The sequence below is a fragment of the Cordyceps javanica genome, chromosome 4 (assembly GCF_051103115.1).
Source record: "Cordyceps javanica chromosome 4, complete sequence".
NCBI classification, from domain to species: Eukaryota; Fungi; Ascomycota; class Sordariomycetes; order Hypocreales; family Cordycipitaceae; genus Cordyceps; species Cordyceps javanica.
Genome location: NC_139298.1, coordinates 4,301,840 through 4,326,152, shown reverse-complemented (window position 1 = coordinate 4,326,152; position 24,313 = coordinate 4,301,840). Strand labels below are relative to the sequence as shown.

Here is a 24,313-nt window from a genome sequence, read left to right as displayed (position 1 = left end):
GGCTGCATTTTTCTTTCTTGCAACATTTTCACCCGTGCATGAGTGTCGAGTTGAAGTGAACCGTGACAGTGATGGCATTCTAGTCGACTTGAAATGACGGGGACTTTTTTTTCCTTTTTTTTCTTTTTCTTTTTTTTTTTGCATCACAGAGTATTGCTCTTGACCAGCGCCACGAGCCTCTGGCCGAGCAAGTCGACGTCGCCGGGAAAGCGGGCGCTGACGTAGTTGTGCGCCTCGTCCTCGACGACAAAGGGCGCGGCGGGCGACAGGCTGCTCCTGAAATCGGCGGGCGTCGCCAGCGCGGCCGTGACGCTCTCCTCGACGGTGGCGCTGCCGGCGCCGTACGTCTTGTAGTAGTCGCCCAGGAAGGGCCGGGTGGCCCAAAAGGCGAGCTGCTCGAAGCGGGCCGGCAGGGCCGTGGTGGTGACGCCGTGCAGCACGGAGCGGCGGGGAGGACCTCTGGGTCCAGGTTCGCCGTCGCCGTCACCGCCGTCCGCCGTCTTGGTCTCGGACAGGACCATGACGCCGTGGCAGACGGCGCCGACGGCTTTCCGGCCGTGCGGCTTGCGGGTCTGCGGAAAGTAGGCGGCGAGCAGGGCGTGGACGGCGGGCGAGTCAATGACCTGGCGCACGCCCCGGTCGTGGCCGCCGGGGAGGAAGACGAGGTCGTAGGCGTCGAGCGCGAAGCCCGGCGCGGACCACGACGCGGGGGCCGTCCACTCTGCGGACCGGGCCATGGTCTCGTACTGCGCAATGACGGATCGTTTGGCGCCCTTTTAAAAGAAGAAGGAAGAGGAAAAAAAAAAAAGGTCAGCACGCGATTACGCTTCAGAAAATGAAACGAAAAAAGAAAGAAAGAAAGAAAAGAAGGGGAAAAAAATACAAGAATCAGCTGGGTGATGCCCTCGAGCATCCGAGAGTCGCAGCGCGGGACGTTGCCGTTTTCCGTAGCAAAGGTGACTTGGAAGCCGGCCTCCTTGAACGCGGTAAAGGGCACCGCGGTTTCTGCCGTGAGAGAGGGAGCGTTTTTGTTTTGTGTCGTCAGCAAAAGCCGGCGAGTTGATGAGGGAGAGAGAGTGCGGTTTACTGGCCAAACTCACCAGACGGATCGTGACCGTAGTCTGCCATGAGGAAAATCACCTTGGCCATTTTGGGGTATTTTCTTATTCTTCTTATTTGGCCGTCCTGCACTCGTCTGCCGTGATTGTGAGATGGAAGAGAGGACAAGAGATGCGGAGAATCTGGTATATGAATTCACATGGATGGCCGCACAGCGACAAAAAGTTTCAAGACATTCCTACTTGGAGTGATGCGGCAATGGTGCTTACTACACGTGATGGTTAGGACGGCCGGACATTGACAATTTTCCTAGACGCCGGCTGCTCCTAGTCGAAAGAGCATGGCAGAGATGTACGGATAAGAAAGGTGTAGGAAAAAAGAGAGACCAAGAAAATAAAATAAAAGGAAAGGAAAATAAAGAGAGAAAAAGAGAAAAAAGAGAGAGAAAAAAAGTTGCCTTTTATCTTGTCTCGGATCAAGTGTCGTCCATCTGTTTACCGCGCGACAGGACCTTACCCGACCGGGGCTGTTTTGACATGCCCAAAAATGGATTTTCTACTGACATGTTTTTTGGCACGTCGACAAAGCCAAAGGGAATTCAGACATATTTTTGGCCTTTTTTTTTCTTGGACAAACCTCCCAATAGTAGGGATTGGCCAGGTTTACAGGCGTCAAAAGTATGCTAGTAAGCAAGGCGTACACGAGCAGTGGTGTGGCACGAGTACCAAGTCTCCCACTCGTAGATATAGACAACACAACCACACCAACCCAACCTGGACCCCATTCTTGCCAGCTTGCACAGCTTCCGTGATTTGCCATGCAACCATGCCATCAGGGACTACTGGTATTGACTGTCAGAGACAGTATTGGTCAAGCATCACAGACGATGCAGCATTTCAACGCATGGAACCCCGATGGGGAAAGGGCGGGTTCACGAGGGTCTGACGCAATCCCGATCAATGTCCGCGAAAAAGGCACAAGACTCCATCATTCGCGCAGTGAAATTCGTACCTGTGCTGAATCGCGACAACGGTAGACTTTTAGTTGACTGGCAACCGATGCCGGTGTCCTTGCCTGGCCCAGGTATTGGTATCCTGGGCTATAACGAATTGCGCCATACTCGGTTCACTGGCTGCGTGCGAAATCCGCCCTCCCTGCATGACGGAGGAAACTCGCATGCATGGTCCCTGATGAGCAACGTCATTTCTCTTCTTTTGGCACAGGGAAAGGGGAGGCTTATAAAGCAGTTTACACGTTCCAAACGGCGGGTAATAGTGGAGGGCCACAGCCCAAATACAATATGACACTCGGCGCCTTTTTTTTTTCTTTTTTTTACTGGCCCAAAAAGGCAAAGCAACAAGTCAGAAATGAAACATGTCACTCAAATGATGTACCCAGTAGTTCATGTAGTCGTGTAGACAGCCGGATTGTGTTTCCGTCCCTCGCGGCCATCTCTCTCCGCCCCCTTGTCGTTCCTGTACGGCGCATCATTCCCGAGGCAGGAAATAAGCTTATTGGACGGCAGAGAAGAATGAAGCAGTCCCAGGGATGATGCTACCAAGTACTACTGAGTAGTTCCTACTGCTGTGCGGTCATTGGTTCGTCTCCCACTTGGGAATGTTACCATATCTGCATGAAATGACAGTGTTGGTGAGCCACTTGTCTACGTATATGAATGAAAAAAAAAAAGAAAGAAAAAGGAAAAGAAAAGGCTCACTGTAATCTGTAATCAAGCAAGGGATTTTTTTTTTTTCAAAAAAAGACAATTGTGAGAATCAACCAAAAAAACCCTATTTTCGGACCCTGCCACTTTTCCTCGAGCACGCCATCGCCTAGACTTTTCCACCGTCCCCGCTCATAATAATAATAACGCCTTTGGCCTTGGCCCTCCCGCATCGGTCGAGGCCGAGCCTAGTTAACTTGCCTTTCTCGGCGGCGCGCGGGTGATTTCTCAGCCCCAGCTGGGAAAGCCAAACGCTTCTTTCTCTCTTGGTCCGCCCCAGCCTAACTTTCATCCTGCTGCATGTTATAATCCTCTTTCCCAATCTTGTTTCCTTTTTTTTTTCTTGAGCGACTCGATTTGTCCTGTTTTTTCGTACCGGTTTCTTTGCGCACCCAACAACAGTGTCCTTTGACCCGTCCTTTGCCCCGCTCCGCGCCGTATCTCTCCTCCTCCGTTGCCGCAGCCGCCGCCCGACCGCCGCCCGCCGCCCGCCGTCACTCACCACCCCCCCCTTTCGGCGCGCGCGCGCAGCCGCAGCTCGCCAAGAAGACAAGAAATGCCGTCCGCCACTCACGGTCACCGCGGCGGCTCGCCGGCCGAAAAGGACAGCAGCAAGTATGGCGCCGACGCCGCCGCCGACGACGACGTGGAGCGCTTCGCCCGCGAGGGCGGCTCCTCCTCCCCCTCCATCGCCGAGGGCCACGTGCAGCAGGACCGGCTGAGGCGCGCCCTGTCGGCGCGCCAGGTGCAGATGATTGCCATTGGCGGCACCATTGGCACCGGCCTGTTCCTCGGCACCGGCAAGTCGCTCGCCACCGGCGGGCCGGCCTCGATGCTCATCTGCTACGCCATTGTCGGCGCCATCGTCTTTGTCACCATGCTGTCCCTCGGCGAGATGTCGGCCTTTATCCCCGTCGCGGGCAGTTTCTGCACCTTTGCCAGGTAAGAGCACAAAAGAACGCTTCTTCTTTTTGATAAAAAAGGCAAGAAGAGAAAAAAACGAAGAAAAAAACGAAAGGAAGCTCGCTCACACACACCCGTCGCGCAGCCGCTTCGTCGACGACGCCTTTGGATTCGCCCTCACCTGGAACTACTGGTTCAACGACGCCGTGTCCACGGCCGCCGACCTCGTCGCCCTGCAGCTGCTGCTCGACTACTGGCACACGCACTTTCCCGGCTTCGCCTTCAGCCTCATCTTCTGGGCGGTGCTCATCGCCGCCAACATCGTCACGGTGCGCGCCTACGGCGAGCTCGAGTACTGGCTGTCGCTGCTCAAGATCCTCACCATCATCGCCTTCATCTTTGTCGGCATCGCCGTCAACGCCGGCGGCAACACGGAGCACCGCTACATTGGCGGCGCCAACTGGCACCTCCCCGGCGCGCCCTTTGTCGGCGGCGTCGGCGGCTTCGCCTCCGTCTTCGTCACCGCCAGCTTCGCCTACGGCGGCACCGAGTCCATCGCCATCACCGCCGGCGAGACCAGGGACCCCGCCCGCAACATGCCCCGCGTCGTCAAGAACGTCTTCTGGCGCATCCTGCTCTTCTACATCCTCTCCATCCTCCTCATCGGCCTCAACGTCCCCTACACCAGCGACGGCCTCAAGAACAAGGACGCCCGCACCTCGCCCTTTACCCTCGTCTTCCAGATGGCCGGCGCCGAGGTCGCCGGCAGCGTCATCAACGCCGTCGTCATCACCAGCGTCCTCTCCGCCGGCAACCACGCCCTCTTCGCCGGCTCTCGCCTGCTGTACACGCTCGCCCTGCAGGGCCACGCCCCGCGCGTCTTTGCCCGTCTCAACAAGGGCCAGGTGCCGTGGGTCGCCGTGCTGGCCACCAGTTTTATCGCCGGCCTCTGCTTCGGTTCCAGTTTTATCGGAGCCGGCCAGTTGTGGGCGTGGCTGCAAAAGTAAGCAGGCAATGACGAGGGAACCTCAACTCAAAAACTAACAATCGCTAGCATCGTCGGCGTCTCGAACCAGCTCAGCTGGATCTCCATCGGCATCGCCTCCATCCGTTTCCGCAGCGGCTTGGAAGCCCAGGGCAAGACGCATCTCCTCCCCTTTAAAAACTGGACCTACCCGTGGGGCCCCTGGTTCTCCGTCATCCTCAACAGCTTTCTCGTCCTGGTCCAGGGCTGGAGCTCCTTCAAGGACGGCTTCCACGCCGTCGACTTTGTCAGCCTGTACGTGGAGCTGCCCGTCATGCTCCTCATGTTTCTGGCGTGGAAGTTCATCAAACGCACAAGATTCGTCAAGTTGCGCGAGATGGACCTCGAGACGGACGTCTACAAGCCCGAGCCCGAGGAAGAGGATTTCGCGCCCGCGTGGCGGTCGAGGACAAAAAGGGTGCTCAATTGGTTGTTTTGAAGCGCCCACTATTGTAAGCATAAGCATTGCGTAGCCTGAATATTTATCGTCGTCTTTTACAGCACATGGCTTGCTGCCAATTCTTTCCAACTCTGTATATAGAATAAATAGCAAGCACTTTACAGATTACCGTTCGTTCATACGCCACGAGACTTGAGAACTGTGGCAAGGTAGACTTCTCTTCTCGAAAAGAAGTAAAACTGGATATATTGAATAATTTTAGACGTTGAGTTCGGTAGTGGCAGCCCCCTTGATGTAATCGCGGTACGGCGCCAAGGCCTTCTCTACGGGGCCGCCAGGACCACAGTACTTGTCAACAATCTCGGCACTGCGGCCCGTGTACAGCTCAGCCTTGAGCATGCCGTCTAGCTCACCCCAAATGGGCTTGAAAAACTCGTTGCTCCTGATGCGGTCGACGAGGTCGTTGGGCTTGCCCTCGTTCTTGACCACGGCGCTGGCCTCGTGGGAGAGGACCCGGATCTGCTCGTGGGCCTCCTGGCGCGACACGCCCTGCGCGCAAAGACGCATAATAATGGTCTCGGTGATCATGAACGGCAGCTCGGCCTGGATGTGGGCGGAGATGCGCTTGGGGTACACGATGAGGCCGTCGGTGATGTTGTCGAGCCCGATGAGGATGGCATCCGCCAGCAGGAACGTCTCGGGGATGTCGATGCGGCGGACGGCCGAGTCATCCAGCGTGCGCTCCACTGCGGCAGACTGTTAGCTGTAGCTCTCAAGAGTAGACGGAGAGGGGGGGGCGGAAAAGACTTGCTCCACTGGTCGGCGTGGGTGGCCTGGAAGGTGGCGGGCTTGCTGAGGAGCTCGCGGGCCAACGAGTACACACGCTCAGAGCGCATCTGCCCAGTCTGTTAGTTTGCGCTGATGACATGAAGATGGATGCTCACTCACAGGGTTGCGCTTGTAGGCCTGCAGTATGGTCAGAACAGCGTTTCGGCAAACGTCTTCAGCTCCGCGGTTTGCTTACCATGGCGGAAGAGCCAATCTGGGAGCTCTCAAAGGGCTCCTCAATCTCCTTCCAGTGAGCGAGATGGCGGATGTCGCCCGTGATCTTCTGGGCAGACGAGCCCAGGCCGGCAACGGCGTTGGCGACGAGCAGGTCGACCTTGCGCGTGTACGTCTGCGTGGAGACGTCGTAGCAGCTGGGGAAGCCAAACTTGCTGCACAGCAGCTCGTTGAGCCGGTCGCACTTGGCCGAGTCGCCCTGGAAGACCTCGAGGAACGAGGCCTGGGTGCCGGTGGTGCCCTGAGCGCCGCGGAACTTGAGCTCGTCGCGGGCCTGCTCGATGCTGTGCAGGTCGAGCATCAAGTCCTGCGCCCACTGGGCCGCGCGCTTGCCGACGGTGATGAGCTGTGCGGCCTGCAGATGAGTATAGGCAAGAGTGGGCTCGGCTAGCAGAGTCAGCGACTGGTTTGGACAGTGTATATGCATGAAAGCACATGGAGATAGTCTATGGATACAGAATCTGCCGGAAAAAAAAAATAGTCGACTTACACTTCCACTTGAGGGAAAAGGCGGCCAGGTTAGAGATGACCTTGGCGAGCTTCTTTGTGAGCAGATCGAGGGCCTCTTTCATGAGAATCAGCTCAGCGTTATCGGTCACATAGCAGCTGGTGGCGCCTGGGAAATAATCATCAGCAGCTTGCTCACGCATATCGTTTAATCTTGAGCCCACCATAGTGAATAATGCCAGCCGCGGCGGGGGCGGCGACACCAAAGGCGTGGACGTGAGCCATGACATCGTGTCTGCGAATCTTTTCCTCTACACGGGCCACCTCGAAGCCCTCGTCGGTGACGGTCAGGTTGGCCCGCATCTGCTCGAGGGAGTCGGGAGTGATGGTATCGATACCAAGCTCCTTTTCGCTCTCGGCGAGGCCCAGCCAGAGCTTGCGCCACGTCGAGTGCCGGGACCGCTGGCTGAAGAGCTGCGACATGGCGGGGCTGCAGTACCGCGTCGTCAGAGACGTCTGGTAGCTATCGTACGGCGAGGTGCCGTTGGTGGGAGCCATCGTGGACTGCGATATGAATGATTTGTCTGTTGATTTTTTTTATTCTACCACTCCTCTGTGGTTCTGGACGAATTGACGAGGCGCAAAGTTGGGAAGCGACTGTGACCTGAAAGAAGTGTTTGCATTTTTTTTCCCCAAGCGTGGCGTGAGGAGAGGTCTACCGATGTGGAGCTTGAGCCAACCGTACTTTTCCGATACAGTTCAAAAGATGGGTAGGATTGGCAGTGGACGGATACTAGCCTATGAGACTTGACAGCTACATTACTCCAAGCTAATAATTGTTTAATTCTACTTTTGCGAATCCATCACTATGCTGATAAAATTGTCAAATTTCCGTTGCTACATCGCGGGGTATTTTACAATGGTGGGGGCTTAGTCATCAACTTTGACTCTGGCCTCCTCGCCTCCCTCTGGCCACTCTGACGCGTCTCTTTGACTCTGCAAGCTGCGCCGAGCCAAGATGCAAATTGTGGCATGATTCACCCATAATCTCGACATATAGCAGGCAGTGACCAGCAGCGAGTACCCCAGTGTGGCGCCGATATATTCGACGCGGCGAGAAACAGCTCCCACTGAGCAGGTGCAGCACCAATTATGAGCAATCTTGTGGACGCTAAGCAATATCTATTGTGACAAACTTGACAGAACTACCTAAAAACAGCATGGTGCATCTATGTACGGGTTTACATGATTTTCGATTCATTGGCTCGTCTCTTTTGCCAATTACCCAGCCATCAAGGCACGGCCTTGAAACCGACATCGACAGGATACGAGGGGAATCCCCACGACACACTGCGACTCAGCAGCTCATGCTCGAGACCGCGCGGGCCTGCATTCAGGTACAGGAACTTGGTCAGGGGCACCGTCGCGTAGTAGCTGAATGGAGTGCCGGCCGGAATGAAGGCGACGTCGCCCTGTAGCAGATACGTCATCTTGTAGCCCTCGACAGACAGCGCGAGCTGGCCGTCGTCGAGCTGGATGCCGAGGTGGTGAGGCAGCGTCACGCGCGACTCGGTCTCGTTGCCCTGCTTCTTGGACATGATGATGGTGCCCATGGTGAAGTTGCCGTTGTGCGAGTTGTCGACGGTCGAGATTGGCTGGATCACCTTGTAGCCGTTGTCCGTGTTGAGGAACTTGGGGCCGTAGTTGTTGGCCACAAAGTACGGCTCGGCGGGGTCCGTCGGCAGCTCGTTGGTTCCGTTGTGCCAGTTCAGGCCATCGGAGCTCGCCGTGCCGTTGACAAAGTCGCGGCGCGGGATGTAGTCCTCGTCGGGCACGGCAAAGAGGTCCAGCGGCTCAAACAGCTCCGTCAGCTCCGGCGTCATCGGCCCGTAGGGCTGCTCGTCCACGGGGTCCGGCACGTACGGCGCGTGCGCGTCCGACGAGAACCGGCCCGCCGAGACGTCGTCAAAGAGCTTCTCGAACCCGGCGGGGTGGAAGGCGTGCGTCAGCTGCGAGTCGGGATCGATGAGCTGGAAGGTGTGGATGGTGCCGGGCGGGACGTTGCCGTAGTCGCCAAAGCTGGCGACGCGGGCCTCGTCCTTGCCGTCGGCGGTGCCCTTTTTGGCCCAGAGCTCGACGCGGCCGCGCGAGCAGTAAAAGTGCTCGTGGTACGTCTTGTGTATGTGCGGCCGGGCGTTCAGCCAGCCCGTCACCTTGCCGTTGTGCTGCACCAGGCTGAAGGCGCCGCCGGAAGAGTTGGCCGTGATGGAAAAGGTAATGGTTTGCGTCTTGGTGAGCATGATTGCCTTGCCGTGGAAGCGCGGCAGCACGTAGGGGCGCACAAAGTCCGGCGCAACCTCAACCGTGAGCGACTTGCCCTCGGTGCAGTTGGTGGCGCCTTCGGTGCCGGACACGAGGGAGGCCAGTACGGCGCATGCTACTCCGGAGAACTTCATGATGGTGAATGGCAAGCAGGTACCAGATAACAGGGATAACAGAGTCGTCGGAACGAGTGAGGCTCGAAAGGAGAGGCTCGCATAGCTTCGCTTTATACTTGTCCCATGATTTCTGTAAGCGAAGCTTTACTACAACGGGGAGGCGCGCCGAGTTACTATAACTGTTACCAATGGCCATCCCGCAGTGGTGGGCTTTCATCAACAAGCCGGTCCGTTTAGCGTTTTGGCACCACTTGGGATGTAACAGGCAAGTTTGCCGCCACTGAATCATGTACTGGCTGATGGGTAAGTAGGGGCTGCATCCCTATAGTAGAGGAGAACAAGTACCGCTCTTGTCGTCGAAATCCAATGGAAATGGCAAAAATATTTTCTCATAAATGGCCAAAATTATAGACCTCTCCTTTATGATGCATATTGTGATTTTCCCCTTTTCGGAAAGCAGTTATTCATAGTTCTTATGCATAAATTGCTAGTTCCTTTCTGTCAGAACTACTTGACACTTATTATTCCGGACCAAGGGTGCTAGCGGCCTACTCCACGGGGTCAAGGGATTCGAAGCTTTTTTTCCGGGTTCGTCAGGATTCGCAATCACTTTGTCGGCCATCCCTCGCGATTTCAATCTGCAGAAAACAAGGTATTGGAAAGAAAAAAATTAAAAATTCCCAGCACCAACGCTGGGGTGGATGTCAACGAGATTCAGTACGACATCCATGCTATCATCTTGGATTACGTATAATGCCTTGTGGGCTCAGACCAGCTGCCTTATTTGCCCGGAGAGCCAAGGAGGCATAAAAATTTGCGGCCCACTTGCTTTTCCAGCGAATTGACAACCAGGTTCCAGACATTGGTGTCGTAGGCCTCGCCAATGTGTCCGACGGGGTCCAGCGGGCAGTAGTCTTGGACGTAAATGTTGTTGACGCCGTCCTCTCCGATAAACGCCGTCGTCGGGGGCGTGACGAGCTCGTCGTACTTTGAGATGATGACGGTGACCGTGTTGCCCGGCTGCGCAACGGGCGTCCCGTCGTTGAGCTTGGCAATGGCCGGCCCGCCGACCGAGATCTCGTCGCACGGCGCGCAGCCGACCTTTTCCAGGACCGCCCCAATGTCCTCGCGCGCGTTCTGGCCGAACAGCGGCGCGAGCTTCCACAGGTTGGCAAAGGTCGTGCCGTGCGTCGGCGGCGCGATGGCGACGACGTTCTCGACGAGCGCCGAGATGCCCTCGCGGAACTTGGGCACGTACAGCGACTGGAACCCACCCTCGGAGTGGCCAACAATGTCAATCTTGGCGGCCCCCGTCCGGGCGTGCACCTCCCGGATGAGGTCGGCAATCTCGTGCGAGGACTCGTCGATGGGCTTCAGCCCGCCGACGAACGGGAAGCCCTCGTAGGCGCCGTACGTCAGGGAAAAGGTGCAGAAGCCCTTGCTCTGGAGGTAGAATTCGAGAAGGTTGATGTCCTCGTAGTAGGTCGCGCCGAGGCCGTGAAGCAGCACGACCGGGTTGGGGTGGCCGGCGCTGGGCTTGCACGAAAAGTCATTGTGCTTGGCCTGCCGCGTCTCGAGAGTCTGGACACTGCCAGGGGCTGCAGCTGCAGGGCTGGCGGAGGCGAGAGAAGCAAGCCCGGCAAGGGCGGCGACGACCTTGGAGTGCATGACTGTCGGGGTTTACAGACACGGTGTTGACGACAAACTGCTGGTTCACAGTCTGCGGAGCCTCGGGAACCGGCTCCTTTTTAAACGTCAAAACGTCTTGTCTGTCACCAGTCACTTAATACCCCTTGTGGAAAAGTACTGCAAGTACCGCACCGGTCCTGGACGACGACGGCCCTTTCTTCACGCAAGTTGTGGCCGGGGAGACCGCCCTGGCGCACGACGTGCTAGCTTGTTGTGGGATAGGTGATTCTGATTCACCTCATCACACTGGAGATCTTTTGTTGGGCTATACTCGGATGGGTGCTAGTTCCTGCAGGTCGTCAGTAGAAATCACAGCACTAGTACAGAATGGTAAAACCTTGCGAGTTGCGAGATTCAGTTCAATCCCAGTGCCTCGGCTGAGTTCTCAGACAATTCTTATTACGCTGTCAAGGTCTACTGCGAATCCAGATGAAAGTAGCCAGCCAGCTTATTTCATTGGCCCACCACGCACATTGCTATCGCCCTACGGAGACAACTTGAGCTAAAAGCCTCTACCCCACCCGAGAATGAGATTCCAAGTGTTGATCGGTAAAGGAACTCTGTTACTCGATTCAATCAGACGTTGCCCGAGGATGAAACGATTCGCTGCGCCGAGGTGGCCCAGAAGCATGCCACGAAGACGGAGTCAAGGAGGTTGTAGTGTCCCGAGTCGGTGCTGCTAGATCCTCGATATTCAGTGAGCAGTACCCCGTAAGATTACTCTGGCCGATCACCCCGCAGCTCGACGCCTGGGGTAGCCAAGCCTTAAATGCGGTCGACGTCGACGTCGACGTCGACGCGAGGTCGACTAATGCTGCAAGACGCGGGGTCACAGAGGTCAGCCAGCACTGGCTGTGCTTGCTCCTCTACAATCATTTGCGAGGTTTTGACATTAAATATACATCTCATTCATTTCAAGCTATGATTTGTCAAAGAGACCGAGGTATACAAAATCGTCTCAACGTCCAGCCCCAACTGCCATGCTACTCACATGCTAGAGTGCTATACATGTTGGTGTGTCCCTTGAGGTACGCCTCCATGGTTGGGCCGTCAGTCTCCGTCTCCGGCTGCGAGCGACGCAATATATCCTCGAGCGCCCACGAAACACGCTCGGCGCCGACCATTGCGCCACCAATATTTGCTGCTCCCGGACCGAGGCGCAACGCCGCGAGCCTGCCCACCATGAACAGAGGCACATCGTCCCTCCACATCAAGTCGTCGTTGAGACAGGGAAATCCGCCAAAGCCCTGAACGGGGTGCTTGCGCAGAATTGTCTGCATATATGGCAACGACGTAAAGTCTGTCTGGATACCGGTGGCAAAGTACATGTAATCCATCGGCGGCAGTTCCGTAGGCGGTTCCGTTGTGATGTGCCACTGGCCACCCTCCTGATTTTCGAACTTTTCAAAACGGGCGTCGACGATGCTGGTGTTGGTGCTCAGATGAACTTTGCCAGCAGCAATGTGCTTCTTCAGTATCTTGTGGTAGATGGGAGTAAGGCTGCCGCCGCCGCGCGCCGTCTTGATAATCTCCAAGCGCTCCTCGTCCGAGTCGGCGAGCCAGAAGCGGGCCTGCTCCGTGTTCTTGTACTTGCCCATCCACTCCAGGCTGAGATCGAACAGCTTGACGCGGCACGGACCCCGCATGATGTGCCATACTTTGGTCACACCGCGCCGGATGGCGAGGTCTGTCAGTTGGGCCGAGGTCAGGCCGCCGCCAACGACGACGATGTTTGTCTGCTTTTTGGCCCTGATTCGACCTTTGAGGTAGGGATCCGGAAACTCCTTTACCTGGAGACTATGGCAAGCCTGCGGGTATTGGCCGTTGCCGGCATCGGGCATGGACGGAATGGTTGGCACCTTGGGAACGTTGGCAGCACCCACTGCCATGACAACAGTTCGTGCGTAGTGAACCCCCTTATCGGTCTGTACGGTAAACAGCTTCTCCGTCTCGTCGGGGAAACTATCCACGAATCCAAAGTCCAGATTTTGGACAGCCTCCTTCTGCAGCACGCCGGCCTCGAGATCGTATCGTTGCGTTACGGAGGCGCAGTGATCTTGGAACACGCCTCGTGATGGTGTAAAGTAGTCATTTTTATCTCGAACGTTGATGGCGACGCGTGCTGTCTGTCTGGCATTGCTTTAGCATGGGAATAGCTTCGGAAAAAGAGAATCTTCACATACTTGCCACCGCAATGACGGCTAGCTGCTTTTTTGTGGCCATGCTTGCTGACCTCCTTTCCAACGCAGTTCCGGATCTCGACAAGTTCGTCCTCGCGCTCATTCTCGTATGTATAGGCAAGGAGCGAATCCCGGTCAAAGGGATCCGCGTGCCACAGCATCGGGCTCCGAAGGTGAGAGATCTCGTAGGTGTGGAAAAGGTAATGCCAACGGGCTAGCCACTGATCAGAAGTGGAATCGAGCACCATCATGTTGTATCCAGGTCCCGTTCTGGGTCGGCGACTCTTGACCTTGCCGCTTTTCGTTTGTTTCACAGAGACCTTGTTGCCGTGTTTCCCAATCCAGCGGAACCGGCGGTGCTCTTCGTCGGTAAAAAGAGCCGATGGAGTCTGCTCTCGAAGTCTGGCCGCCATAGCAAGACCGCACACGCCACCACCAACAATGATGACATCGTATATATCTTGGCCAGTCATTTTGAAACGTATGAAAGTGTGTTGGCTAGTTGAGATGCTGAACAAGTACCAACGGATATCGTCTCCCCAGACAGTTATTAGTAGGGCTCCCCGCGCGGTGAGCAACGCCCGTTTCTTATATATGATTTATCTCTCGTAACCTTGATGGCCATGCCAATTTTTGAAACGTATTTTGAGTATCTCCGTTATCCCAATGTCCGCGCCATCACAGGCCACCCTGATGGCGCCTGGCCATCCGGGTTCCTACCAGGCGCATGCTATCGAACTGGTGCTCGATATAGTACAAAAGAAACAAAGAACTAGTATGCTTGGCTCTGTTATCATTAATTCAGATGACATACTTCTGGAACTTTTTCTCGAAGGTGCGCCAGTGTGCATCGTGATCGCTTTTTAGCACAGAACCGCTTCGCAAATACGACCCTTGGTTCAGACTGTTGCGAATCACTTACAAGCGGAGCTGTGCATGAGGCAGCAATAAAGGAAGTATTCAACCGGCTCTTCAAGATATGAGTTATAATATGCACCAAGTCCTTTTTCGTACATTTTTACCTTCTACCACGTACTACGCAACAGTGTTATGTTTTATTTAGACTTGGTGCGCAATCCGTACCCTATACCTGGCTGCCAGCGCAACCGATACGTTTCGCTGTGAGACCTTGCTTTACACCATCGAATGTTAATTAGAGATGGTATTCTACCTAACGTCAGTGACACATCTGTATCTTCATCGAGAACAGGGGCCATTGACACTCACTTGACGCCACGCATGCGCGCTCACCCTTTAACTCCAAAAATGCTGTTTCTCTGCGAAGTTGTGGAATGATTTACCAGGACTCAAGTTGGCGAAAAGAAGGAAGCCTGATTTTAATCGCACCATACCGATGTGTGCTACAAGGCCACGAGTCTCACGAGATCATAGTAGCTGCTGTACTTTCTTGATCGACGAATTTGTTTACCGAGGCCAGTGCATCTTTAGATTATGGGTGGATAATGTATAACGTGCCGGTTCACGTCGAATGAAAATGCAATGTATCGGGTCATTCTGCACGAGTAAACGCCCAGTAAGATCAAACTGCTAAGCGATTGTTGACAGCGGCAACAATGTTGGCTACGACATCCGCGAGGTTCCCATCGGCGCACCAGCGACTACTTCCTTCGACAGTAGCCATGCCCAGTTGGCACGCAGAGAAAATGTGTCTATATCACCTTAATGCATACAGTAAAGCCCTGCAGTAAGTTATTAGTAGGTCCCTCTGTGTTCCATAATAGAATCCTACCAACACATTTCTGCGACTCCCCAATAATGACATCTCGGCTCGCCGCCCAATTCAGTGTTCATCCGCGGCATTCAGGGAGCGGCTGGCTCGAGCGCGGCTAATCAATCGAGCAGTATATAACCTCAACGAAAGGTGATGTCGCAGACTCGCTCCTCATTCCAGCCTTTATAATAGTCATCCGAGGCGTACATGAGGCCGCTGACCCAGGCACGGCCCACAACCTGGTAGTATCCCTTATGCCGCGGGCGCTCCCTCAGGCACACTGGAAAGTTGTAACCGCCCACGAGAGCGATTACGTCGCCCTGACGCACCCCGCGTGGGCCGAGGGCGAAGAATCCCGTCCGTGATTCGAAGAATATGGCCGGATTGCACAGACTCAAAAGCGAGCGGCGTACCTGATCGGCCGGCCACTCGGGCTCCTCCAACATGTTCGGGACCTGATCAGGCTGCATGCCGCGTCGCTGTAGCTCCGCAATCTCGGCGAGGAGGCGCCCTTGAAGCTCCTCTCGGTCAAAGGAGCGTACGGATGCGCCGAGTGATGGGTTGTCGCGAATCGCGTTATTAAGGACGCGCTGAATCTCAACAGCACGGAGGGTTCGGCGTGCAAAGAACATGTCCCCCCAGCTGTCGGCAATGGTGGTATAGTTGTCCAGGCACGAGGCCACCCATATGGACGCGGCGTCCTGCTCCTCATGGTCAAAAGACGTGGAGAGGTCATCTTCGGGCTTGTGTCCCAGTGTGCTGTCGGCAACGACGGTGCGCCAAAACGCAGCAAAGACGGCTTCCTGGTCGCCGTATCGCTTGCCGCCGCCCTCGGCCTCAATCTTCCTGTAAAGATCCACCTCGTCCAGCATCCAGTAGGCGTCATAGTCCCTGAGCAGCTCGATCCTCGCACCGACGGTGTCGACGATGTGACCCGCCATTACAATTGCGGCACCGTCGTCCTCGATGCGGAACCGGTACGGAATCAGCGCATCGATCTCGTTGATCCGGCGCATGCCCAGGCCGTCGCCCACCCACCGGCGCGCATCCCAAGCGGGGACCCACGACGGGAGAGCATCGCCGTCCCAATCATCATCGTGTCCGGAAAGTGGCGGCAGGTAGTTGCCAAAGCTCAGGAGGTGAATGTCCTGGACCGGGCCACCGGGCTCGCGCGCGCGGTACGTCTTGACAAAGTGTGTTGCAACGGCGGTGAAGACGGCGCGTCGGTCGAGACTGTAGTCGCAAAATGAGCGCGCCCAGTCCGTCTCATCCTCGTAGCTCGCAAAGGCGCGCAACGTGTTAAGTAGGCTGAAGACGCGGTCGCGGGGGTCGAGAGCCTGCTGTCCCGCATAGTCATGGAGCAGGTCCGCCAGCGTTACCCTCGGAAACAGGCCATTCCGGACAATGAGCTTATGGTACCCTAACTGCGTGAAGACGCGTCTGGACCACGTGCCAAAATCTTCCTCTGGAACCAGGGACTGATCCATAGCCCAGAGCCGTGAGGCAACCTGGCCAGGGCCCGCCGGGTCGCCCACCCGCATGTCGTCGAGGGTAAAGTTTCTGATGCGATCCGATTTCTCCTTTGAGGAGCCAAATACCCTCCACAGCGTCTCCAGGTTGATCTTGTAGCGACCCCAGTGCACTGAGGCTACCTTGGAGACAATAATTTCCTGCACGATCCATGCCCTCGTCCAGTACTGGTTCTGGAGAAGCCGACGCCGGGCGTGCAGCACGCGCAACATGTCTGCGTCAGATAACTCTAGCTCTGCAGGCTTGGTGACTTCGAGAAGAAATTCCTCGAATGTGTCGAATGTTTTCTCGGCGACTGCCTCTACACGTTTACGGTCAAAATTCGGAAACGTGTGAATCGGGGTAATCACGGTAACGCTGCCTGCTGCTCTACGCTCATAATCATCCTGGGCCTGGATGAATGGTTTTCTAACAACTGTTAATGGGCCGTCACCGCCTGACCTGGTCCTAATCGTGTCCAAGGCCTCTTGCGAGGGATCGTACTCGGCCCACGGATTGCTGAATCTGCCGCATGCGGCTCTGAGGGCTGTAATGAAGTAGCAATCATTGTCTGATAACACAAGTTCCTCGCCCATATCATTGGTTTCGAGGCCTCGAGCGCCGTGTCGGCTGCGGGCGGCGGCAAGGACTCGATGATAGTACGGTTCTTCGTGGGCTAGTATGAGCACCTCTTCTGTTTGAGTTGGTCGCGCAACGAGATCTGCTAGCTCCGCATAATCTTTGCGCGAGTCTGCAACACGGAAAAGGAACTCCAATTCTGGATCTTCGTCGTGCGTGCCCAGCCAGATGGAGACTTCCTTCGCCTTGCTGTAGATGTCCACCATCAAGCCAATCTGCTGCGTGCACTCCGCGTCCGAGACCTGATTTATACATATCGCGTCGATCCACATCAGGACCGGCTCCGACTCACTGCGAAATTTCTGCAGGGCCTCAAAGAGGTTTCTTGCGACGATGAAGTCCTCACCGTTGCGCAGAATATGCCGCAGGTCATCCGTAGTGCTCCCCCAAGTGTATGAGAGGGCACAGTAGATCGGGGCTTCTTGTAGCGCAAACTCTGTGCAAGATGCTTGAACAATATCATACTCTGTGCCAGGCAAAATTTCAACCAGGCGTATCCAGCCAGCAGCCAAGGGTGCAAAAGATGCGTACTGCTCCCGCCATGGCGTCATGGTGTTCTGTGTTCTGTGTTCGAGGTTAAAGTGTAGAATCGACGTAGATTTCTCTTCATAAAGACTCGAATCCGTAATGCTGACTGGATACTCAAGAGGATTACGGCGAGTTACGCTGGTTTGCAGAAGAGCGGGGTCAAGGCAGACCAGCCTCACGCATGCGACCCAGCGCGCGGCCTGATGCACCTCCTGCGACCCAAAGTTGCGATATGTAGCGTACGCAGGTCGTGGAAATGGGGCAGTGCACAAAGACTGAGATGGTGTGAATACCCGCCCGCCAACGCCGTACAAATCTCACTCGCCGAGTATCCGCGCCCGTCAAGAGCGCTGTGCAGGTTGTGGAAGCCCACGCTCCGGAAAACGGTGCCCGAGATGACCAGGGCCAGGGCGAGCCGCTGTAGGTGAACGAGGTTATGAACAGGGTGTACGAGGAAGCGGAATGGGCGCCGAGCTAGTCGAGATTCTTGATGCGGGGGAGGATTTCTTCGTGGCTGTGGGTGCCATGACGGCTAAACCAAAATATGTAAATGGGTGCGGTGATGGTAGCAAGGAAAAAGTTGATGTAGAAGGCCCTTGTTTGAGTCAATTTCAATACTTGATGTGTACCCAAGGCAATGATGATCATCGGGCAACGAGGAGGCAAGTACACCGAGATGCTCTTTCTTTCTGTGGCGAAGGTGGCGAGGCGCTCGCCCACAAAGGGACAACGCTGATTCTCGAGCGCTGGCATTTCTTTTTTTGGCGAAAGAAGGTAAGATATATAAAAAAGAGGGAAAAGATTTCTTCTGCCGTAGAGAAAATTGGAATGATTGTGTTGCTCGGAGCAAAGATGGAGGACAAAACGCCTACCACAAGTCAGAGGGGATGCATATGCAAATGTCAGTGCTTTACAGCTCGAGATTATTAACCACCCTTGCATATCTCTACAGTCTGTCAGATTCAATCTTGTCATGCAATTCAAGAGGCAGGCCATCTCTCAAGTCTGGCCGAGTACACAAAACTGATTGACTAGCACACTAAGTCGCGGGTAACATCTCGGTGGCGTGCATCTAATTGGAAAGAGGGAAACAGCCGGCACCTCGAATTCAAAATTGGGCCTATCTTGAGACAAAACTCATAAAAAGGGTCCGTTTGTGACTTTTCTGTATCAAAAACCCTCCGATCCAAGTGCACCGGCACCGGCACCGGCACCGGCTCCGATCGCCCCCTCCTCGGCCGGTTGCCCCGCTCACAGACAGACGGACAATCAGCATCACAACAGCAGCGTGGGGTCAATTTTAAGAGTGTGTCTCTCTTCTTTTCAAGAAATGCAAAGCTCAACATCATCGGGCTGTAGGAATGCGTCATTGAATGCGTCATTTACCCCAAGACGTCGCCGCAGACCTGGATTGGTAATACAACTGTGACCTGCCGGCTCTAGGCAGCCTTCTTCTGTCGACCTACAAAAAACGCACACCATCAAACCGTACATCATCTCAACTCAAACGTGTCGTTGTTTATGCGCTCCTCCATAGACTTGCCCTTGTTGTAATTCCACCGAAACGTCAACGCTTCGCCATGCATCATGCCGTGAACGTAGCATTCTCCGACTAACTGGTAGTAGTAGTCAGCATTCCTGCTGTGTTCTTTGGGGATGATAATTAAATCGGATTCTGCTGCCGTCCGAGACTTGTGCTCTGTATTAAGCTTCTTTCTAGTGCCGCCCGACTCTGCTGATGCGCTGCGCTTGCCCAGAGTAGACGTCATCGGCAGCTTCTTCTCATCATCAGGTGGCGACCGCATCCTGTCCTGGTCGCCATGCAGCGAAGTCTTCACATCCACATCATCGCCACCGGCATCGTCGTTGCCAACGCCAGCCTCCTTGTTGCCCCCCTCGCGCTTTCGCCGTGCCCGCGCCGCCAGATTCTTGGCAATGTACGCCACCACATTGGCCCTGCGAATCTCTTCGTCCACGAGCTCCCTCTCGAGGTCCGCCTGTGTCTTGTACACCTTGCGCAGCACCACGGGGACGCTGCACCCATACAGAATGCATATCATGTCGCCCTCGCGCGCCGCTTTGGGTGCAAGCCCCAACCACTTGTTGGACGTGCGCATCATGCGCCGGTTCCATATGACGGCCTGCACCCGCTTCAGAAAATCGGCCGTCACGGAGCTGCCGTGGTTGATGAGCATGGACGTGTCAAGCGTGTCGTCCATGGCCTCCTGAAACACCGTCTCGCACGCCGGTCCGTAAAAAGACGGCGAATCGCGCCCGTCAGGCCCGCGGTCGGCGACGAGCGTGCGCCAAAACTCTTCCGGGGGCGGACCGGTCTTGGGCTTCCAGCCGGCAAGGGCGGGCCACTCGGGCGGAATGTGGCCGAGCTGCGACGGGAACTCGAGCCTGTCGATGCTGTCGAGGACAAACCCCTGCAGGAACATGCTGCGATCGAGCGAGTTCCAGTACTTGAACAGGCTTCGATCTTTGGGCGGGCCGATGGCGCGCGACGCCGTGTACACTGTCGAGTCGGCGTCGCCGACGAGGGGGTCCGGGTTGCGCCGAATCAGCCGGCGACCGAGCGCGCTGCGGTCGACGGGCTTGTACGCGGCATGGGTCAGCGTCGCGATCCACGACGGGAAGCGCTCGCCGGCAAGGTCCGGCGCCCACGGCCGACAAAGAATGTCCAGGGCGCGGGACGGATGCGCGCGCGGGATCGAAAAGGACATGAACTGCTTGTAGACCTCGAGCACCGGCGCCGAGTAGTCCACGCGCAGCGGCTGGTGGATGCCGGAACGCAGCAGCGACCGCAGAACGCGCTGCGCGTCCGACAGCTCCAGCAGGCCGGCATCGTCGCTCTCCAGAGGGTCGCGCGAGATGGACAGCAGCGAGTAGATGACGTCGCGCGGCTCCGAGTTCTCAAACATGGCGAAGCTCGACACGAGATACTCGAGGCTGCGCATCGGCACGGGAGGGCCTTTGTGGTAGGGCGTGCGCAGCAGGTCGTTGGCCGCCTTGACAATCTGGATGGCACCGAGGGCTGGCGCGTACCGCAGGCCAAAGGGCGTGCCTTCGAGCTCGGAAAAGGAGAGCCGTGACAGGCTCAGGGTGCTGGAGAGGGCGCGGTGAAAAAGCAAGGCCGACATGCAAAACAATGTCCACTGAATCGTGTCCTGACCGCAGATGAGAATGGCCGTCTTTTGATTGGCGAGGGCAATTTCCTGAATGACCCATCGTCGGCTAAACTACAAGGGAGAAGGGGGTCTTTAGTTAGCAAAGGTCATTTGCAAACATCGATATAGATGGAGAGATTCGCGGACGGAAGTTCGCCGTAATGGTCTCGGGAATGTGGTGTCTCCCGATGGATGATCCAGTCTTACCCAAGGTTGCTCCATGAACTGAATCAGCGCCATCCAGCGATCGCCATACTCTTCATCGCGACACAGCTGGTCGAAGCGGTTCAGGTCCGAGAGCTCGCTGCGCATAAACTCAATCGCCCTGCCCGTGCTGTCGTCGCCGTTGCCGAGCCAGACGCAGACCCGCCTGGCCGCGCCGTAGATGCCCGAGAGCATGGGCACCTGGCGGCTCTTCTCGGCGCTGCTCCGCTGGTCGATGCAGACGGCGTCGATCCAGAGCACGCGGTAGTTGTCGGCGAGGCGCAGCCGGCGCAGCGCGACGTCGAGGTTCCCCGGGATCTTGAGGCACTTGTCGCCGGACGAGCCGCGCACGCGGACCGTGTGGTTCCACTTGTCGCGGCCCCAGCACCACGAGACGGCTTCAAAGGGCGCAGGCTCACCGGCGGCGCCGGCGCCGGCGCCGGCAGCTGCGGCGGCGCGGGGCTCCTCGGTCAGCAGCGTCAGGTCCACCACAATGTCGGCCGCGTAGGCCCGCGCGGGGTGCAGCTTGAGGAGCCGCGTGGAAAAGCCGGTGCGCGCGAGCGGCAGCGCGTCGTAGCTGAAGCTCGCCAGGCCGCATGACTGACACATGATGCGGCCCCCGGCTGCGACAGGTCAAGGAGCCGCGCGGTGTATCGTCTTATTACGAATGATGAGGAAAGAACTTGCCCGCAGAGGGCTTGCATGCTGTGCGTGGTTTTTCAGCACCCTGGTGCAAGAGACGCGCAGATATCTATTCACTAGCGTCCCTGCTAAGCAACTCGGCTGACGCGCCCTGTTCAGCTTGCATCAGGGCCGCTGCGGCTGAGCCCGTGACGCGATTGTCATGTCCGCAGGACCCATCTTGGACAGGTCCGAGATGCCTCCCGAGGAGCGACTCTCCGCAACGACCTTGGCAAAGGCAGAAAACCCATAAGTGAAGCTCAAAGTCGGTCCTTTCACTCGAACCAGACCGTCGTGGGCCAAATGCCGTGCCGACGGTGATTAAGACGCAGCCAGCTCACCAGCGCGATCTGTAACTACGGCCACATTATCCAAAAAGGCCGACCAAGAGTGCGGCGCTGGCATGATGAGGAGGATGGAGCGGCCGTTGTAGGCCTATCTCGGTGGGACGATGCGAGCGAACTTGGTATCGTCGAGAAATAAAAAGACGCCACATTTTGCGTCGTAAGAGGAAGTGTCGGCCTATTTGAACCCGATCGCACGAGCTACCATATAAATGTAGTGTAAACATTCAGAAAAAGCTGAACCAACAAAATAGCTACATAGCTTAGAGCTGTACCATTCAACATATCATATTCAACTAATTAGGCCATGCTTACCGGACGCCAAGGCTTGACGCAAATATCTGAGCCTGGCTTGGCCTCATTTCCATCCCTTTCGCAAACTAACAAAGTAAGCTATTTGACCTGAGAAACCATGAAACCGGAAAAGAACTGCGTAACTGCCTCGGGCCTTCTCAGCGATCCCACGTACGAGACGTGCTGATCTGGGCGCACAACCACAATACACCCCTCTTCAGAGATGCCAAATTCTTGGTAGATATTTCCATGGCCTTCGTGGTATGAGACATCATCCACGTAAATCTTGCCGTAATCATATCCTTCGACGTCGGAAAATCGTCTGAAGACGGGAGGGAAATCGAAAATGGTGACGGCAGAGCGCGGTGCCTTGTGCACGACAAGAAGCTCAAACACGGCGTCAATAGGGCCGTCTGCGGCCGTGAAGCGGGCCACGAACGAGTCTCTGGAGTCAAAGTTGTTGGCGACCGACGCGAGTCGATCGGCTTGTTTCTGGTCCTGCACATTGCCGGGAAACACGAGAACGCGCCAGCGACCGTTGCTGGGGAGCAGTTCCTGGAGATGCCACGGGCGGGCGTCTGCCTGGCTGAGAACCTTGACGCTCGGGATTCGCATGCCGACCACGAGCCCAGGTGCCAGTGCCTGGTCCGAGATTAAGCAGCTTCTTTCGTCGCCACTGAGGGCATCGATGCTGTCGCCTTGGGCGGATGCATCCTCGGCCTTTGCAACGATTGCGCTGGGCCCATAGTTGACGCTGGTTCCGCTGACGAATAGATTGCCTTTCATGAAAGCGTCCTTGAAATCTTCCATTTTGACTCCCTCGGTATCAGTGTCGTCCTTGGCAGGCCGGCCAGAAAACAGACGAGAGAACTTGTGGTCGAACGTGATGAGATCTTGCGCCACCTTTCTCCTTTCCGACTCATATGTCTTAAGAATGGATCGACTCGCCTGGCCCTTAACCACACTCGCAATCTTCCACCCAAGATTGAACGCTGCCACTCTGTCAGGCTTATACTGTCTGGTTTGTGCTGCCCGTGCAGTGGGTATTGCTACTTACTATCCTGCATGCTCACATTCATGCCTTGACCAGCCTTGGGGCTGCCACATGTTAGCCCCGACACACAGTCACCAACTCTGCGTTCCACCTACCTGTGAGTATGCACAGCATCGCCAGCGAGGAAAACCCGTTCATGAACCGAGAATCGCGTCCCGACCCGCTGGCCAATCTGGTACGCCGTCCACCAGTCTAGCGTCTGGTACGAGATTTGATACGGTGCCATAATCTTTTGTGCCTCGGCAATGATGATGTCGGGGTTGATCTTGGAGCGATCTGCGCGGCTGCCCGCCTCGTCACCAGTCTTGGCCGTCGTCGTGAGCTGCACATACACACGCACCAGCTTCTTCTCGCGCGGGATGATCATGATGCTGCCAGAATCGGCCGAGTGGATCGCGCAGCGCATGCGAATGTCGGGAAAGTCGGTGATGGGCACGATGTCGAGAACGCCCCAGATGTAGTCTGTTGAGTCGCCCTCGAGCGACAGGCCAATCTGCCGTCGCGTCCAAGAGTGTGCCCCGTCCGCGCCGACGACGTATTTGGCATGGACAATTTGTTCCGCACCGGCATGTTCGTTTAGCTTGGACAGGGCAAGCATCTCCGCAGTGTCATCCTTTGTCAAGTTACTTCTGAATAGGCCATCGTGCACGGGTTGTCCGTTGGCCGCGGCAGTTGTGTGCTTGGGCGTCGCCTCTTCCTCTGTCAGATGTCGCAATGCTACCACAATTGGATACGAATCCGGGTCCTCGACGACCGCCTCGTCGATCGTCAGACTCGTTGGCATGACAGCGCGCTCAACGCGGATATCGCTGCACTCTGCCATCTCATCCAGGAAGAAGCGCTCGATCCGCCCCTGCTGTAGAACTGCTTGTTGAAAGCGGCTCAGCCCAGGCGTTGTATCGGCGATGCGGTCGCTGCGTCGGAGCCGGCCCGCCTCATCGGGGCTCCACATGCAGAACTCGAGCATGTGGTTGGATTCGCGCCATGCGCGGTGGCCGAAGCCTAGAGAGTCCATAATCTCCAAGGTGCGACATTGGAGACCGTCGGCCTGGCCGCTGAAGACCTTGGTGCCGCGTTTGTCGACGATTCGCGTGCTGATGCCGCACTTGGCCATCCAGACGGCCATCATCAACCCGGCTGGACCGGCACCAATGATGAGTACATCAACGTAGGTTTCCTTGATAGGTCCCATGATTGCTGTATCTCAGAAAAGGCGACTTGAGAATGGGGAGA

General features: G+C 56.2%; 9 protein-coding genes across 9 annotated transcripts; 1 reads left to right on the top strand and 8 right to left on the bottom strand.

The window, feature by feature from the left end:
* Nucleotides 1-143: 143 nt before the first annotated feature.
* Nucleotides 144-1,149, bottom strand: V2A60_007228 (type 1 glutamine amidotransferase domain-containing protein; the record flags this gene model as incomplete). Its single annotated transcript, XM_083258513.1, has 3 exons — nucleotides 144-773; nucleotides 884-1,005; nucleotides 1,101-1,149. The coding sequence occupies 3 exons, from the start codon at nucleotides 1,147-1,149 to the stop codon at nucleotides 144-146; spliced, it is 801 nt and encodes a 266-aa protein (XP_083114639.1).
* Nucleotides 1,150-3,338: 2,189 nt separating this feature from the next.
* Nucleotides 3,339-5,148, top strand: V2A60_007227 (amino acid permease-domain-containing protein; the record flags this gene model as incomplete). The annotated part of the gene is made up of 3 exons (XM_083258512.1): nucleotides 3,339-3,724; nucleotides 3,831-4,688; nucleotides 4,740-5,148. The coding sequence occupies 3 exons, from the start codon at nucleotides 3,339-3,341 to the stop codon at nucleotides 5,146-5,148; spliced, it is 1,653 nt and encodes a 550-aa protein (XP_083114638.1).
* A 219-nt stretch (nucleotides 5,149-5,367) lies between these two features.
* On the bottom strand, nucleotides 5,368-7,176 carry V2A60_007226 (adenylosuccinase ADE13; the record flags this gene model as incomplete). The annotated part of the gene is made up of 6 exons (XM_083258511.1): nucleotides 5,368-5,855; nucleotides 5,921-6,005; nucleotides 6,058-6,075; nucleotides 6,134-6,558; nucleotides 6,662-6,787; nucleotides 6,843-7,176. 6 exons carry the CDS (start codon nucleotides 7,174-7,176, stop codon nucleotides 5,368-5,370), a joined length of 1,476 nt encoding a protein of 491 aa, XP_083114637.1.
* A 734-nt stretch (nucleotides 7,177-7,910) lies between these two features.
* V2A60_007225 (uncharacterized protein) lies at nucleotides 7,911-9,074 on the bottom strand (the record flags this gene model as incomplete). The annotated part of the gene is made up of 1 exon (XM_083258510.1): nucleotides 7,911-9,074. One exon carries the CDS (start codon nucleotides 9,072-9,074, stop codon nucleotides 7,911-7,913), a length of 1,164 nt encoding a protein of 387 aa, XP_083114636.1.
* Nucleotides 9,075-9,836: 762 nt separating this feature from the next.
* V2A60_007224 (esterase/lipase family protein) lies at nucleotides 9,837-10,724 on the bottom strand (the record flags this gene model as incomplete). Its single annotated transcript, XM_083258509.1, has 1 exon — nucleotides 9,837-10,724. The coding sequence occupies one exon, from the start codon at nucleotides 10,722-10,724 to the stop codon at nucleotides 9,837-9,839; it is 888 nt and encodes a 295-aa protein (XP_083114635.1).
* Nucleotides 10,725-11,321: 597 nt separating this feature from the next.
* On the bottom strand, nucleotides 11,322-13,398 carry V2A60_007223 (uncharacterized protein; the record flags this gene model as incomplete). The annotated part of the gene is made up of 4 exons (XM_083258508.1): nucleotides 11,322-11,431; nucleotides 11,467-11,553; nucleotides 11,737-12,875; nucleotides 12,929-13,398. 4 exons carry the CDS (start codon nucleotides 13,396-13,398, stop codon nucleotides 11,322-11,324), a joined length of 1,806 nt encoding a protein of 601 aa, XP_083114634.1.
* A 1,399-nt stretch (nucleotides 13,399-14,797) lies between these two features.
* Nucleotides 14,798-17,356, bottom strand: V2A60_007222 (uncharacterized protein; the record flags this gene model as incomplete). Its single annotated transcript, XM_083258507.1, has 1 exon — nucleotides 14,798-17,356. One exon carries the CDS (start codon nucleotides 17,354-17,356, stop codon nucleotides 14,798-14,800), a length of 2,559 nt encoding a protein of 852 aa, XP_083114633.1.
* A 1,470-nt stretch (nucleotides 17,357-18,826) lies between these two features.
* V2A60_007221 (HET domain-containing protein) lies at nucleotides 18,827-21,316 on the bottom strand (the record flags this gene model as incomplete). Its single annotated transcript, XM_083258506.1, has 2 exons — nucleotides 18,827-20,575; nucleotides 20,711-21,316. 2 exons carry the CDS (start codon nucleotides 21,314-21,316, stop codon nucleotides 18,827-18,829), a joined length of 2,355 nt encoding a protein of 784 aa, XP_083114632.1.
* An 809-nt stretch (nucleotides 21,317-22,125) lies between these two features.
* Nucleotides 22,126-24,272, bottom strand: V2A60_007220 (FAD binding domain-containing protein; the record flags this gene model as incomplete). The annotated part of the gene is made up of 3 exons (XM_083258505.1): nucleotides 22,126-23,018; nucleotides 23,084-23,124; nucleotides 23,176-24,272. The coding sequence occupies 3 exons, from the start codon at nucleotides 24,270-24,272 to the stop codon at nucleotides 22,126-22,128; spliced, it is 2,031 nt and encodes a 676-aa protein (XP_083114631.1).
* Nucleotides 24,273-24,313: the final 41 nt, after the last annotated feature.